Source organism: Ischnura elegans, chromosome 8, assembly GCF_921293095.1.
Source record: "Ischnura elegans chromosome 8, ioIscEleg1.1, whole genome shotgun sequence".
In the NCBI taxonomy this organism is placed as follows: Eukaryota; Metazoa; Arthropoda; class Insecta; order Odonata; family Coenagrionidae; genus Ischnura; species Ischnura elegans.
The window spans coordinates 36,901,199-36,917,769 of NC_060253.1; the positions used below are offsets into that span (position 1 = coordinate 36,901,199).

At 38.1% G+C, this 16,571-nt stretch overlaps 2 protein-coding genes across 2 annotated transcripts in view; both read right to left on the reverse strand.

Annotated features, from left to right (window-relative positions):
* The window catches only part of LOC124163328 (F-box only protein 32), a 71,714-nt gene extending 68,783 nt beyond the window's left edge, over nt 1–2,931 (reverse strand). Inside the window, exon 1 of the mRNA XM_046540151.1 lies at nt 2,694–2,931. Within this exon, the coding sequence (XP_046396107.1) occupies nt 2,694–2,824 (131 nt within the window). The 5' untranslated portion in view covers nt 2,825–2,931. The remainder of the gene's footprint in view (nt 1–2,693) is intronic.
* Nucleotides 2,932–9,061: 6,130 nt separating this feature from the next.
* Nucleotides 9,062–16,571, reverse strand: part of LOC124163893 (amino acid transporter AVT1H-like) — a 65,613-nt gene continuing 58,103 nt past the window's right edge. Inside the window, exons 7-9 of the mRNA XM_046541003.1 lie at nt 13,961–14,048; nt 11,978–12,184; nt 9,062–10,223 (exon numbers count right to left, since the gene is read on the reverse strand). Of these exons, the coding sequence (XP_046396959.1) occupies nt 9,700–10,223; nt 11,978–12,184; nt 13,961–14,048 (819 nt within the window). The 3' untranslated portion in view covers nt 9,062–9,699. The remainder of the gene's footprint in view (nt 10,224–11,977; nt 12,185–13,960; nt 14,049–16,571) is intronic.

Sequence of the window (16,571 nt, forward strand, 5' to 3'; positions counted from 1 at the left end):
AAGATCTGCGAGCGGTCCTATCGTACTAATAGCAGCAAGGGATATTTTGTTAATTTAAAAATTAGTGTCCTGTTGAAAGTAAATGTTTCATTGTCGTGGAAATATCATTTATTTGCCCAAGGTTCTCCACACCTTCCATTGCGCAAGGGGTATTTCAAATACCCCAAGGGTGGGTGAGGAAAGAGCTTCTAGAGGGCAAATAGAGGAGACATATGATAAGGGGTTATCAAAACTGGTCTTTTTCCTAAAAATCTTAAAAAGAAGTGGAAAATCGAAATTCTTTCAACAATACACGACGAAAACTCATAATTACCTGCACGTTAACCAGGGCAGATTAAGGTCTTTGCATTCGGGTAGTGGAGAATTTTATCATTTTGGTAAACTCTCAGCGATCATGTGTCTAAGGTCTGAAACAAACAGACAAGGGGTTTTCCTTTCATAATTTTTTAAACATATTTTTTCAAATTTGAGAAAATCTTCTCTCGTAGAACAACATTTAAAGATTGCCATCATTTCATTTTTTCCAGAATTAATGGGGGGGTTCCGTCCTTTACACCGCCACTAACGATAGCATAAGGTGCCCCAGGACAGAGGTGCAACATCCACCGTTATTGGATACTACCGTTCCCCCAAGGATATATATGCCCCCTCCCCTAATATTCCCCCTCCCAAAACAATGAGTAATCGCAGCCGCACCCCGAGTGCCAGACAGTGCGGAAAACAAAGGGGCCAGCTGAGTGGATGACGTTTCTCCTGAGGAGGAACGCAGAGGAGCCTGACAGAAACAAGGGAATAATGCAGCAGCGTAAACCTATCATCATTCTATGGTCATCTTCAAAGGGAATGGGAGGGAGGATATAAGTGACCTTATTCCAGACATCGAAACGACCGGGGTCTCGACGCATGCGCTATTGCCAGGCGGCATTGATCTTTACCTCTCAAGCATCTGAACTCGTTGCAAGGTCGAGCTTTCGGGGAGAAAAAAAGGTAAAAGCGGGGCATTCCTCCCTACTCAGGCAAGAGGAGAAGTCTGGAGGAGAGTGAGGACACTGTTAAAACATAAGCCCATCACGGGGCGATGAACACGAGGAAATATCCCGGCTGCTTGTACGCCCGCGGTGGCGGAAACAAACGGCCTGGCAACACAAAACGGAATCGCAGTCCCCTCGGCAATAATTTCGCGCAGTCACGTGAACGGCGCAGCCAATCGGCTACTGACCAACGGAGTAACTTGACGTAGTAAACAAACTGCGGAGGAGTTGCAACGCGAAGGATGACGAACCGTTATCACATTGTCTTCCACGACATTACACGGTATTAGATATGAGTATAGAAGTACTTCCAAATACTTTAAAATCATAGCAGTTTATTTAACTCAATCATACTAGCACATCCGTTGCTACGCGAAAACACGGTGATTTTCACGACAGCAAATGTAAACAAAGAGATCGAATGATAGGACACGATTACGTAAATTCGGGTTACGCACGGAGATGTATCTAATATTCTTTTCTATCCAAAGGCAAAACTTATGAATAATTAAACAATTATGTAATGGATAATTGACGCGCATATAAAACATATTTTAAACTTGCTCCAAATCGAGCCAAAGCAGTCCTTGGGAGATATTATTCTATTGACTAACTATTCTGTGGTCACAGCTGATGGGCAGATCACCGATGATTTTGTAATAGTCGCCACAAAATGGATGCGGATATTAATCAGGCCCATAAAAGATGACAATCGAAACATTTTTATATCAATTTATTACAGAGCTAGATTTTAATACCATTAATTGCGGGCTTAGCAACAATTTCAACTCTCTCTCACATTCAATGCGCTATAACACATCGCCTTCTATCTCACCGCAAGTGAAAAGAAAATATACAAAGAAAGTCGTTCCAGCTGCATAATGAAATCGCATATTTTTACAAAAATAATAAAAATTACTCGGTGAGTAACATTACTCATATGTGATTACGCTAATGAAGCGCATGAACTACACTTGGTTTGATTACAGAAAGCAACATTATGTCATGAGTCAACATAAAAAAATTATGGAAATAACGTTAAAACTAAATTATGCTAATTCTTCCCGGCATATGGAGCAAGAATTTCGAAATACTCTCCCTAAAATCAATTACTGCGAGTGAACTAAGATGAATGAGAGAATTCAAAACTAGCAGTTACAGAGAATAAATCACTATCACCACCAAGCTAAAAACGATGCGTGACAATAAATTAATCTGAATACAGAAATTCCACATCAATTCACAAATACGAATAATTCACCAAACACTGCGGAAATAAAATCGATCAATAATTAATTAATACATTCAATATAATTCTACTGTCATTAAAGATTAAAAATCTTGGAATGCGATAAACTATTTCTGTCATTCCAGTGCTCCTGTCTCGGCGATATATTCCCTTGCGTTCAGCATCTTCGGCTTGATAATGGCACGAAATTCCCTTCAATCAGTGCATCCAGTCAAGGTCACACATTGTCTTAATCTACGCACTTTACACGCATTTAGGGGCAGCATAACACAGAAAATGATTTTTAGACAGCAATAAAACTCAGATATCCATCCACCATCCTCACGGGCGATGACAGAAAGCCATTACAAAGGAAGCCATTCGATCAGCTGAGGGGATATAAACAAACCACCCCCAACTCGGTTGGAACTGACCTGCTGTTTGAATCCTCCATGTTGCTCGTTCGTTGCCGTCCACACATTAGGATCTTTTTCTTTTCCCATCCTTCCTCTGTCTTCACCCATTCTTCCCCAGGAGAACGCCAATCCTTAGAAATGAACGGCATTGTCGCAAATTTCACATCAGATCACAGCTGCACGTACGACGCTCCGTCGATCTACTCCGTTTACTTTCCCTCTGTGAACTCTTCCGCTTGGACCAGAGCGCATGGCATTGTTGTGGTGACTTCTTCCAATCAGCTGACAGGACACATGTTGCTAGCCTCACAGCGAGGTCAAAAGAAATTCACATAACCTCGGACGCAATGCCATCTCTCGAGCACAGCTCGAAATATTTGTAGTTACGAATTCAAGTCGCAGTGACCGAAGAAGTTTAAGAGGGTTAAACAATATTACACACGAATTCGGTAATTTCTTTTATTAAATTAATGCTATGGAATTATGTTCTCTAATATCTTGGATTTATACATCACAAATTTTGTCTGCAAGCATTTAAATATGAGTCTTCGAATTATTGTATATTTACATCATCACTTGTTGGAAGTCTGAGGTTTGTTTGTCGAATATTGGCTGTTTCGCAATGGACAAGGTATGCTATCAGCAAATAACGAGTGACACGTCATTTAAATTTGATAATAAGGATGTGATTACCAATGCAATGGTGCACAAAGATGATTTTGATTTCGTTTCGGTCTATATTAACTCCCATGTTTATCTTGTTCATCGAATTCAAAATAACGTGATTGTAGCTTCATGTCATGAGCTTAGATTTCACGTGATTTCTTAACGGTTGTATACTTCTGAGAAAACACTAATGTCCATTTTCAGGTATTAGTTCCTAAGATAAGTATACCGACATAATTCATTAATAACCCTGTGTTTTGCCTAGGTATATGTCCGAACGGTTCAAATCGGTATGCATCCCAATCGCTTTATTACTCTTCTCTACCAGGGATGTGTGTTAGCGTACCTACATATGATCCCGGCCGATAAAATAAAGTTTAAAGTAAGTCATAAATTTATCATTACATGGAAGGCAGTGACTGATAAAACCCTGACAGCTAATTCACAACAAACAACCTCTAGGTGTCACGAAAGGCATCTGATATTACCTTAAAACAATATGAGATCATGTGTAATGTGAAAGACCAAGTTTGCTTCTATAATCTTCCTATACTGGAATATGTAATTGTTCATAAGAATTGGGAGGGCCTTTTTATCTTGAATCAGAAATATGGGAAACAAAACCGATTTAGACAATAAAAAAATGCCAGTTTTTTTTTAGTCTTGGCAGTTTCTGTTATTATGTAGGGTCGGTAGCGGATACAGAAAAAACTCAAGGGGGGGGGGGGGTGCAAAAGATTTCTTGAGGTACCTTTACTTTTTTAGCAATGACAAATAATTACGTCACGTGCAAAGTTTAAGGCAGTTTTATTTAAACTGATAATATGCATGCATACAAGACAGTGCCATCTACAATTATGGTTCTGCAATGTTAGGCAATGCAGGCGACCCCGCAAGTTGGGGGCGTGCACCCCTTGCATCCTCCATATGTATCCGCCACTGTGCATTGGTAATGAAGGTATGGAGCCAATATACTATACACAATGAGTGAGATACCATGAGAGATGTGTTACCATCAGATTCAGAGAGAAATATATCCACAATTAATATCTTAAGGGGGACTGATCCCCTCCATAAGGGTGCCATGGTATTTGTGGCATTAGCTGAAGTCTGGAGTCATCTGCTGGTGGAACTCCACAATATGCTGATCAACGGTGAATAAGGTAATGTACCAAATTCATGATTCACATTGTGAGGTGCATTTATTTTAGATGTATCAATATTTGTCACTCAACAGCTACGAAAAATTTTGATTTGTGCTCATGTTTTAGTCCTAATTTGCCTGAAAGAGGATCCTTTAGCAACAGAAACACTCCCTAAATTAGTTATTATTATGTGGAGGAATAATCCAGGTAGAGAGGTTCAAGCATTTTAATATAATAACCATATACCAAGACTTCATGATGCTATTGTCTCCAATTTTGCCTTACATCGGTCACAAGTCATCGCCAGCTTGGCCCAGATAATGCAGCAAATGATGTTGGCACTAATTTTGTTGCTTGTTGTGCATTTGGGCTAACTTAGCCAACTTGATAAACTGTTGATATTGGGAATGTCTATAGAAATTTTCAATCTAACACAACATATTTGCATCCACAATGTAATCCACAACTAGCTCACAGTTAATTAACAGCCTTATTCTTTGTGTTGTTCCTAGTTCAAAATTTGAGACCAATAAATATATGGGCAGCAAGTATGCCTGATACATCTTAAAAGACTTTCCAAGGAACTATAGTGACAAAAGCTCTTTGGTTATTGTCATTAAACTCTCGAAAAATTAGCATTTATTAGCAAATGCAAAAATCACGTCATTGCCATTCACTGTTGCTATCGCTGTGCTGACATCATTTTATTATGGTAGCATCATTATTTATCCCTAACTAACTTTATGAATCTTCTCATTTATATTTAAAAATATGCAGCTACAGTTTTTGGACTTATAAGTAGCAAAAGACTTTGCTACCCAAGTAGCAAAATCTTATGTAAAAATTATTTTAAAATATATTGCGAGAACATTTTTAAATGATTTTAACATCATTTTGAAAACATATTAGCTTTCTCTGTTTCAACGTTACAAATCTTTTTTTCACCATTTCAAAATGATTTTAACATAAGTTTAAAATATGTCCTACTCTTGTATAAGCTATGAAATATAGATTTTAAAATAGTTTTAAAATATGTTGTAACTAATTCAGCCTCTTTTAAAAATGATTAATTGCTATGTTAATATGATATAAGTAAACACATGTTTGAAATTTTGAACTGTGCCGGGAACAGTAAAAAAAATTTCCCACCTAACAATTATCCTAGCGTCAACAGACATGGATGTTTTGAAGGAAATGGTACATGCATCGTGACAATTACAGAACCTCCTTCTCTGCGTGCTTTCACGGAAATCCCACCATTACCATACACACCTTGACATCTTGGAAATCAGATGTCAGAGTTTGGATTTGAAACGAATTCATTTTAGAAACATGTATACTCAGTCCTTATCCCTTTTTAGTATGCAATAAAGCACATATTGAGAGTGTTTTCAGGTGTTCCTTGATTGCATTCTCGGATCGTTTACTGTCCATTTTTTGATGATATGCCTTCATTTTGGGATACTTTTCCCAGAAATTCATTATTTTAAATTTCTAGAAATATTATGGAAAACTGCCAAAAAATACTGTTTTGTGGATTTCAAGATGGCGAAATTCAAACTCACTTTTGAGAAAAGGGATTCATTTTTGGTAGACAAAGTCTCCAAAATCATCTGTATTACTTGTTTTATGTAACGCTACTTGTCAGTTACCACAATCACCTCCAAGGAATGAGAATGTTTATACTGGTTTATTTTATCACACTGGTATGACTAAGATTGAAATGACCTAATTATTTCAAAATTATGTTAAAATGATTATAACATTATGTTAAAATGATTAGAAAATAATTATCAAATTATTTCAAAATTATTTTAAAATGTGTGTAAAATAATTTTGAAATTGTTTTAAAATAATGTTCACATAATTATTTTTCTGTGAAATTAAAAAACGAACAGTTTTGGCTAAAATAAGCCATTACTTCCTGCATATCCAAGAATATACTATCAACAAAATGAGATCAAATGGTACAAGACTTAAAAAGAGCAACGCCTAATACATTATTTTAAAATTATTTTAAAATCTTGAAAAAGTCATGAATTTAGCCATCTTATGATATTTTGATTTTAAAATCAATTGAAATGATTTTAAAATCATTTTTCAATATTCTTTTGCTACTTGGGTACCTTAGAGGGACATAATTCCAGTGAGTGTATTTCGAGTGCTCTCAAAGTGTGACAATAATTCACAAATTGTGACGTAGTCTTTTTATTTCTCATGCAGGATTGGTGTTCTTTCACCCGTTCTTGAAATTGTCGCCCCGTTTGCCCAACATACACTGCATTGCATTCACATTTTAACATATACACCCCACTCCTTTCTTCTCATGGGATGGGATCTTTTGTGAGGGAAAAATGTTCCTAGGGTTGAATTTATTGTAAAATGCAACTTTAATCTTATCCTTAGGCACCTTTTTGTAAATCTTTGGCCCAATATCCTTTAAACAAAGAATTCTACGCTACTTGAAAGTGGATTCTTGTCACATTCGGTTATTACAATTTGTTAGAAAGTAGTCATAAAAGTGATTTTGTATGTGAGGCGCTTCATGTTGAACCTAAAGGACCAAGACTTGATGCTTTGGAACAGATGGAAATTTTGCAGCATGTACATTCCGAGGACAACATTGTTAACAAATTTTTGTATGACTCCCATTCCCCTTTATTAAACGTCCCACTCTTAAATTCCTGTGCTAACGACGAGACGAACCCTTCGGTCTTTCTCTCACCCAAACCTCTCCTCCCTCCACCTGCCATACCCTCCCTAAGAGAGCCTCCTCCCCCTAACTTCTTTCTACCATATGACCAAGTTCTTTCCTCCTCCTTCATCTCTGATGACCAATCCATTCAACCTAATTACCTTCCTCCCTCCCCCACCAACCCTGGTATAAATTGATGTGATGGACCTTTGTAGAGATCACCTGATGATGACGTCTTACGTTGAAAATATGGTTGTGTAAATAAATATTTCATATGAAAGTACAGTTTCTTTTTCATTTTTCACAATGAATCGCTTCCACAAAGGTACGCCTCAAACCATCAATTTTAAAAGGTGAATTTTCAGAATAGTCTGGGTGTGACCCATTTCTCGGTCATGCCACTGCAAGCATGTAAATAAACCTTGTAAACAATTGTCGGGAATGAATTTTTTTACTGATGAAATATTCATTCAATATCAGTGGCAAAATTTTTCAGCAACATTTGCAATTTGATATGTATTTATTAATTTTTCCTTGAAGATATTGGGATGAAGAGAATGTGACTTAGTGAAACCATACCCACCTCCAAAACCTGACCAGGAGCGGATTAAGGTCATTGTTTTTGTGGGGCAGTTCATAACTCTCTGTGGTGTCCTGGTCGTATGGTTTTCCTCTGAAGAATAATGCATCTGCGGTCTGATTTATGTAAACTTTAAGGCATTCGATTAATTTTAAATATAATGAAATTGGTGAAATAAAACTTTCATCAGAGATTGAAGATTACCATCTTTTCAATTTCTGGAAAATATGAGGGGCACCATACCACCCTCTTAACATATTCAATATTACTATTACTATATTCAGTATTTACTATTTTCATTAAAGTCATCAAAATAAGCTGTAAAAATAAGATAGAAAAATAGATGGAGGTTTCCACGCCATAACTTCCGTTCAGATGCTGATTTTTACAAACAGTGCACACGGTTTGAAAGAGGGAAGCTTGCTGAAGGCCATACACACGATCGGAAGACTCAGAAGTGCATGTCAGTCACGAACAGAGGCAGAGAAAGGGCTTCTGGCCCGATCGGCAGAGCCGAGCTCCATATCTCAGGTTAGATGGGACCACGTAAATTGACATGCTCCACACTGAATGTGTTAACCCGTCTCTGGTCTAGATCTGCCATAGGTAAGACATGCATCCGTCGAAGGTGGTGTAGCCCACCTTCGAGGATGATAAAAATGGGGTTTCTCAATCCCCAGATTCATATGAGATTTTTGGCCGTTTCCATTTTATGGTAATAACATTGAATTGGGTACATTCAGGGATTGTGGGCACTCAGAGCCATTGGTGTAGCCAGAGGGGGGGTCCGGACCCCCCTTAATATAAAAATGAAATATTTTTCTTCATAAAATAAAACAAAATATTGAAATATCATGAATTTACAAAATATTTCTTTTACGAATTAAGTTTTTTCGGTCATGAAAAGTGTGAAAATTAGATTAAAACCCTCTACTTAGCACCCAGTTTTTCAAACAGCTGTGGACTTAACCCCCGAGTGCAACCTCTATGTAGCATCTGCGAGTGAGCACTCAATCATCTATCGAAGCTATCTTATTGGCTACTACTTGCCTAAGGACTCTTCTTTGATTGAGCTTGCTCAAATATTAGTAATATGTGTCCAATGGTGTGTTGCTAGATGATTCAAAAGCCATTTATTAGGGATTACTTCACTGTTACTATTCAAGGCGGTTAAGAATATACTATGTAGTGGTCTACTGTCATGCTGAGCTCCAGATCTGAGGGCTCAATCCCCCTTAATACTACTATTGTCATCCACCATATGTGTGCTTCTAAGGATAATTACAGTCATAGAAAATTATATGCTTTGGTCAACTTGTTAATTCAAATCTTACACATTCATGGGTAACATTTGAGCCACACTCAACAATGCTGGTATTGACTGACAGAGGAGATTCTCAATCAAATAGTCATGTATACAATTATCGCCTCCTCAGCCAAAAACAAAAACAACTGCAGGAAAATGCATTCACACTATTGCAACCCAACATTCTGTACCTTTTCTAATTGCTTTCACCAATGTCTTCCTTTCGTAAGTTCTCTCAGCAGTCTTTGTATCATATTTCAAAGTCATCAATTTCCTATTGAAGTACATGGATTATGTTGTGTAGACAACAAGCATCATGCAATCACTCATTCACATAATAACTCTGTGTATGCATAATTGACTAATCCTGAGAGCTTCAAGACTGTACTGTTCCAGGACAAGAGCAAGTAGGAGAAGTTTCATTTTCCGCACAGATAAGTTCTTTTTTGACTTGTTCATGAACACATCACGCACTTGATGACAAAATAGCAAGAAACAAAAATTATGAACCATTTGATTTAATTTTTTTATGTGGAAAACGGCAATTTCTTCTTCCTATAGCCCTGCGTTATTTTCAAAGTCATCATACTTTAGCACCAATTCATTCATTTTTAACTGATTGTAACTGGCCATTATTTCACCCCCTCATCAAGAAAAAGGGCCAAATCGGAAGCTGCAGTAGAATTCTGTAAACAGGATGGAGAGAACTGTGCATATCGAATGCTCTCTTCAACTCCAAAGTAAATGGCAGTCGCTGTGGCACCAATTCCAATAAAAATGACAAAAAAGGCCAGTAAAATCTCCCACGGGATGCCGCAAACTTCCTCTTCAAAGACTGTGTTGGATGCTCGCCTCTGTCTAATGGCAATGTGATCAACATGCCCCGTGTGAAGTCTTGGGTACAGCATCTCATCGTAGCCGTATTTCATGCAGGAGTACATGGATCCACCGTCGGTCAGGCCAAGAGATTCTTCTCTCAGCTTCAGCTTCCTACTCAGCCGTATGTAGAACAAGGGTGGGAGGAGGAACATGAGTGGTCCAGTGAGCGCAGCACCAATCAGCCCCATGACAAGGTCAAACCTTGGAACTGTTTCCGCCAAGAAGACAGCAGTCATGAGGATGGTTGATCTAATAGCACATCTCTTCCAGTTGAATTCTGTGAAAAGTTAATGAAGAGAATTTCAGTGGGTTTGATTTCCATTTCTTGAAAGTTGCCGTTTGGGAGACGCTTTGAAGATTAACTGACTTTATGATTCAACATGAAGGTTGGTTTGGATTGGTGAGGGTAGGGCTCACCCCAGACTTAGCCACAAGCATGTGAATTTCACAAATTCATGGTAAGGTACCATTCAATTAAAGTTAAATTTATTTTGGAAATTGCCACTAAATTTTAACTCACTAATATGTTATAATTCTGCCAGTTTAAACCTGAAACAACACACTCTTTGGGAAGCAGGTATATTTCCTTGGAATATATAGTGAAGTTGAGCTGCTGACTGGCTTAAGTGAATATGTCTTAAGTGACAGGAAATTCAAATGCCAATGAAAATTGGAAGGAAAACATCTCCAAAACCAGTTTTTGGACTGTCGTAGGCCATCATCAGCATATAGGAGAATAGGTGTAAACACGCTGAGGGCTAGGCTGTGGCGGATACTTATGGTGGGGTGCAGGGGCTCTGCCCCCCCCCCCCCCCTTGTGGGGCCGCCTGCATTGCCTAAATTGGCAGAACGACTAATGTAACTTTTTTATATCATTAGATGGAATTGTCTTGTACAAGCATATTATCAGTTTAGATTAAACTTTCTTAAACTTTGCATGTGCTTTAATTACTTGTGATTATGACAAAATTAAAGGCAGATCAAGATATCTTTTGCACCCTCCTTGATTTTTTATGTATCCGCTTCTGGGGCTAGACTAAGAGTGATGGGTTTGATTCTTGTCCAGCAATCGCATGATGAGGTCTGCACACACAACCTCTCCATAGTGTTACACCAACATTCAACCACCAGATGGGAATTGAAATTTTCACTCTCAGGCTTTTCCACTCCATTGATTATTGCTGTAGAAAATCTCTGAACACTGTACACAGATGTTTTCCTTCCATCTTCAAATCTACTGTAATGCCTCTGTTTCACCACCACCAGCAGCTAAGAGATGACCTCAATGTTCTTAAAATTTGGAAGTAATTTTCATCAACTTTATGTATGAAATCATGCTCTGATCTTCTAGAGGGTCATCAATAACAAAAAATTAGAAAAAAATCATTTTTGACAACGATAGTAGCAATTTCATTTTTTTGTGGTTGGCCAAATGAGATATGTCAAATCATGTTCCACGAAAGCTGCTAGGTGAATATTAGTCACATAAAGGGTCTGAATGAGGGTGGTAAAAGTGCATAATTAAATTCTATATGAGTATTTTGTTGATTAGAAGATGAAAGGGAGAAAGCCGAAGCCAATCTCCTTCTATTCATGCAACAGTAAAGTCATATGATCATAAAACAGAGAGTCATCTATCGGATGAGGCACAATTGCCACCAGATTAATTGGAATTTGAATTCCCTGTCTTTGGTTGTATGCAGGCAAGGTTCTTAGAGTAAGTCTAAGTTACAGTCTAAGAACCTTGGTATGCAAGTATCTCTCTGTTCCATTAAGATACTTCAGAAGAATCCAATAACATTCTTTGCTAGAAATAGAAAGTACTCTGCCACATAAATGTTATTTCAAAATCCTAATTTCATATATTCTCAAAATATTTTCCCATTACATGATTTGCATATTTATCTTAGCCAATGAATATGATTCTTTCTGAAGTAAAGGAGATGGTATAATGAAAAAATATTCAAAAACATATCATATGAATTCCCTTCGTTATAGAGGCAATTAAAATACAAATGAAGATGTACCAACCTCTTGGGACTCCCAAAGTATCTTCAATGTCTTGAAACAAGGCACTTCCTCCTACAACCATTGACAAACATATCTGCAATGTGACTAGAAGAACATTAAAGTACAGCATGTAGCTACCAGGCAAACCTTGCAGTAAGTTCGGTCTGGCCAAATCCCCATACTGATGGAGAGCTATAATTGTAGTTATCATGGAAAGACCTCCGGTTACTGGAAATAAATAAAATTGGAGCATGATAAGTGACAATTCTGTAAGAATATGTTTTCATAATCTTAGAAATTGGTCCATTGTTGACGATCAAAAGTTCCTGGAGTTTAGGCAAAATAAATCTGAATAAATATTTGGCCTAAATTCCTGAAACTTTTGATCTTTAATAAATAGAGGTCAAGACAAGAAAAAGGAGCCATCGTTGGTATTCAACTTTAGAGGGTGTCCATTTATTATGTGAAGCCTTTCGGGGGATTGGGAGGGCCAAATCTCACGCAATCTCATGCTGTGGAGCAGAGCAGTTGGGAAAGGAAGATGGTACTGTCCAGCAGCTAAAAAAATTCACCTTTTAATTATACTTCATTATTTTTCTTCTTAATTTTTATTTCGAAGTAGATTCAAAGTCCCCTGGTATGTTTGGAAGGTACACCTTTAACCTTTCATCAGGTGCAATATTGAAATTGCTGAGTTTAGGTGCAATGTACCGGACAGGCACAGATGTGAAAAAACATCATTAACTCTTAGCATGGCTCAGTGGTACTCCTCCAAAGTTTAAAGTGCCATTATTTGTGTAGTCAAACACTTACATAATGTCTTTCAAGATATGCATAGTCACCTTTACAAGCCGTCATTCGGCCCAGGACTGATCCAGCAAGGTGCCATTTAATGTGCTCTATTGCTAAGGCTATTGAGTGTAATAATAAGTAGTATTTTAGCATGTGAATTTTATAAAATCAGGTATGGTATTTGAAGGAGGCGACCAACAGCTGAGGTCATTTGCGCTATGAGGGAAGAATAGGAAGGAAGAGTGGAGAGGAACTAGGCATTGGCGTTAGCCTGCTCTTAACGAAAGGCACCAAGGGGACCACGGCTTAACGTCCCATCCGACGGACAGAGTGTTGTCCTTGAAATGTCCTCCATACAACATTCAAGCAGGGATCGGACAGTCTCTGAAAATTCTCAGCCACCATCGGGATTTGAACCCGGACCAACAGGGTGGGAACCCAACACACTAACCACCACACCAACCAGATCCCCCTAAAAGATCAGTGTTTCTTATTTTGCTATCTTATTTACTTAATACATAGTGCTTTTATTTTGCTTCATTGTGCCATTAATTTGTTTAACTATGCTGAATAATCTGCGACTGTTCTGTCTGCATAAATGCAAAAACTGAAAGGCCGCATAGTGTGTGTAAAAATAAACAGCCACTATAAGCGCCAAGGGTCTATGCTGCCTAGTGGCACGAAGAAATGAAAAAACTCTTGCACACTGCCTGTCAGATCCAGTGTGCCTGACGGAAGGTTAAGAGAACATAACACCCTCTTAAGTAACCCCCCCACCCCCCCAAACAGTAGGGGATACAGAAAAACTTAAGGGGGGGTTCCAAAATATATCTTGAGTTGTCTTTACTTTTATCGTAATAAAAAATGATCAAGTCACAGACGGAGTATAAGAAAATTTTATTTAAAGTGATCAGATGCATGTAAAAGACAAAAGACAATTCAATCTTATGATTTGAAAAAGCTACAATTGTAGTTTTGCAATGTTCGGCAATACGGGCGGAACAGCAAGGGGAGGTGCGTGCCCCTCGCACCCCCACCTGTATCCGCCACTGCCCCCAAAATTTACCCCCTCACCAAATTAATCCCCCAAATAGTTTTTCTAGTTGCAGCCTTATCTGCAGCATATCATAATTTCATCAATGAATTTTGAATTAATTAAATATACAAATGTAACACTTTTATTTATGCAATCAGTAATGTTGTAGAACTCACCACAGAAGCTTAATAGCACAGCTTTCCCCATTTTGTGCTTGTGTTGCATGTCCATTTGCACGGTGAGAATGTTGGGGTGTATATCAAACTGGAAAGAATGGTTCAATGAATAATACCTCATTCAAGTACATACAAAACTAATGGGATAAAAACTACTAAAGTAAAATAACTGTGAGCATTCCAGCAAACATAAGAGATGTTAATGGTCGAATGCATCAGGCAGATCTACCTGACAGATATGTGGGGCTCTATATTAAACAATAAAATATATAATACTACATATATATTAGTCAAGTGATAAAGCTGTAACAGATGTTAAATGTTGTGTAAGACATGTCACTTAGGAAAAATAAAATGAAGGATGAAAATAAAAATGCACGAAATGGACAAAATGAGATATGCATCTGAAAAGGTTAGTTGTGATTCCAGAGTGGCTATTTCAGAGGACAATTTCAGATACTTGAACACATCTCTATCACAGTGTGGCTGAGATTTAATTGTACAATTGCCAGTGGGGCTTGAGGGGGCCCGAAACCCCTCAAAAGTTCGTTATGGGTGTGAGGAAAAAATGTGTCAGGCTTGTCGATTTTCCCCGGAGAGTCCAGATATCGAGATTCGAGTTATCATGGTTCTAATGTTGATCATATGACTCTTCTAAAATGCTTAAACTGGTATTAAGCAAGCTGGTATTAATACAAAATACAAACTTAAAACTCACTACTTATAAAATTTCCCAGGGCAAGATCCCCGGTTTAGGCCCCCCCAATATTTTTTGTAAGTCTGCATCCTTGACAATTGCCCTAGTGACACTAAGAACTCAGCATCAACATAACCGAAGCCTATAAAGTACAGTAAAACCCCGTATTTGCGTTATCGGAATTTACGTTTTCCCGCAAATTGCAAGTTTTTTTCTGGGTCCCGTCATATTTCCTATCTCTCCAATGTAAATAGAACCCTGTATTTACGCCGTGTTTTTTTCGTTTTCCCGCCATGTGCATCACGACGTGCCGACTAAAAAAAATTTTTTGCGTTGTAAAATATTTAATCGCGCATATCAGCCCTTAAAACTGTCTTTTGGCTTCCTTTCGCGCATTTTTATTTAAAAATCTAAGAGAGAAAGACGTAATGAGAACTATTTTCGGGAAGAATTTGAATGTGGCGGGACAGAACGCCACTAACGTCGGAAAGTTGAACTACGTCATCTCGTTTTCTGTCAGCGGCTCAGCGGCGAAACGATTCACGATATGAAAGTAGGTGTATTGAGCAATCGAGCTACATATGTATTAATTATAATGCAAGAACTCCTGAAGGAATGTAGACAATAATCATGTAGTCGATAATTTGATACGAGAGTTTGAAAGGAAACCAGACGTGATAAATGCCGGAACTATATAACTTGACCGACAACTGGGATCATTTGCGCTGACTTCATTCAACAGTTGCGTAGCAATTATGGGTTAATTAAATACTTAAAAAAACTTATTTAAACTTGAATTATCCCATTAAAATAGCAGTGTATCGCAAACTATTGTAACTTTCAAAAATTATGAAGTCCCATGACAGGTTGTACTACGCACTTGATCGCCGAGGAGTAGGTCCGATACTCGTGTGTTGCCGAGTTACCCTCAATTCGTACGGGAAATACAATTGATCCTGCTTGAAAATGGAAATTCGAGGTGAAAAACGGACATTTTTAATTGACGAGAAAATGAAAATTATAGAGATAGTTGATTCCCACACCGGAACCCGCATCGATTCAAACGCTGGCGACTCGAATGTTGGGACTGGCAATCCGTTCGGATTTCCAGTTTCAACATTCAATACCGTGGTGAAAAATCGCGATGCCATTGTAAAATATGCAAACCAGTGCGGAAATTTATCAAAAAAGAGAATATATGTGAAGAATTCCAGGTACGAATAAATAGAACGAATTCTAAAAGAGTAGTTTTTAGGTGCAAGATCATCAAATGTCCCAGCAAATGGTGTCATCTAAAGGCCTGTTTACATAGTACATTAACCCGTACAAGTTAATGTCTAAATTATGAACACGAAAATGCATCGTGTATTCACCCAACTTGTGCGTATATGCACGAACAGAAAATAGAACCTGTTCAAATTTGGTTCATGCATTCATAGTCGGATTTAGGGGCAGGGGTTATCATCGGAGGATCTATGGGGGGGGGGGGGGGGGGGGCCTCCCAGACACTTAAAAATATGCAAGATTTTTAATATGGTCCGGTTATCATTGCGTTCTTTTTGTATAACGTGGTATCATTGTGCGCCCCCCCCCCACTCCAGAACAAAATCCTGGATACGGCATTGCTTGTGCCCCCCAGAAAGAAATCCTGGATCCGCCCCTGATGGTCATCATTATGTTCGCTTTGTTTAGTGTATTACTCAAGGAGGCTCAATCATTTATTTCAATAAGAATAACTTTGATATAAAAATAAAGAGAATTTTGTAAAGTCATTGTTATATCTTGTTTTTAATCTCAATTAAGACAAGATCTTTTGCCTGTCAGGCCCTCTGTGCCCCTCCCAGAAAAAAATCCTGGATCTGCCCCTGCCTACATTCGTACATGTCCCGTTCCACAAAAATCATTCATGCAAGC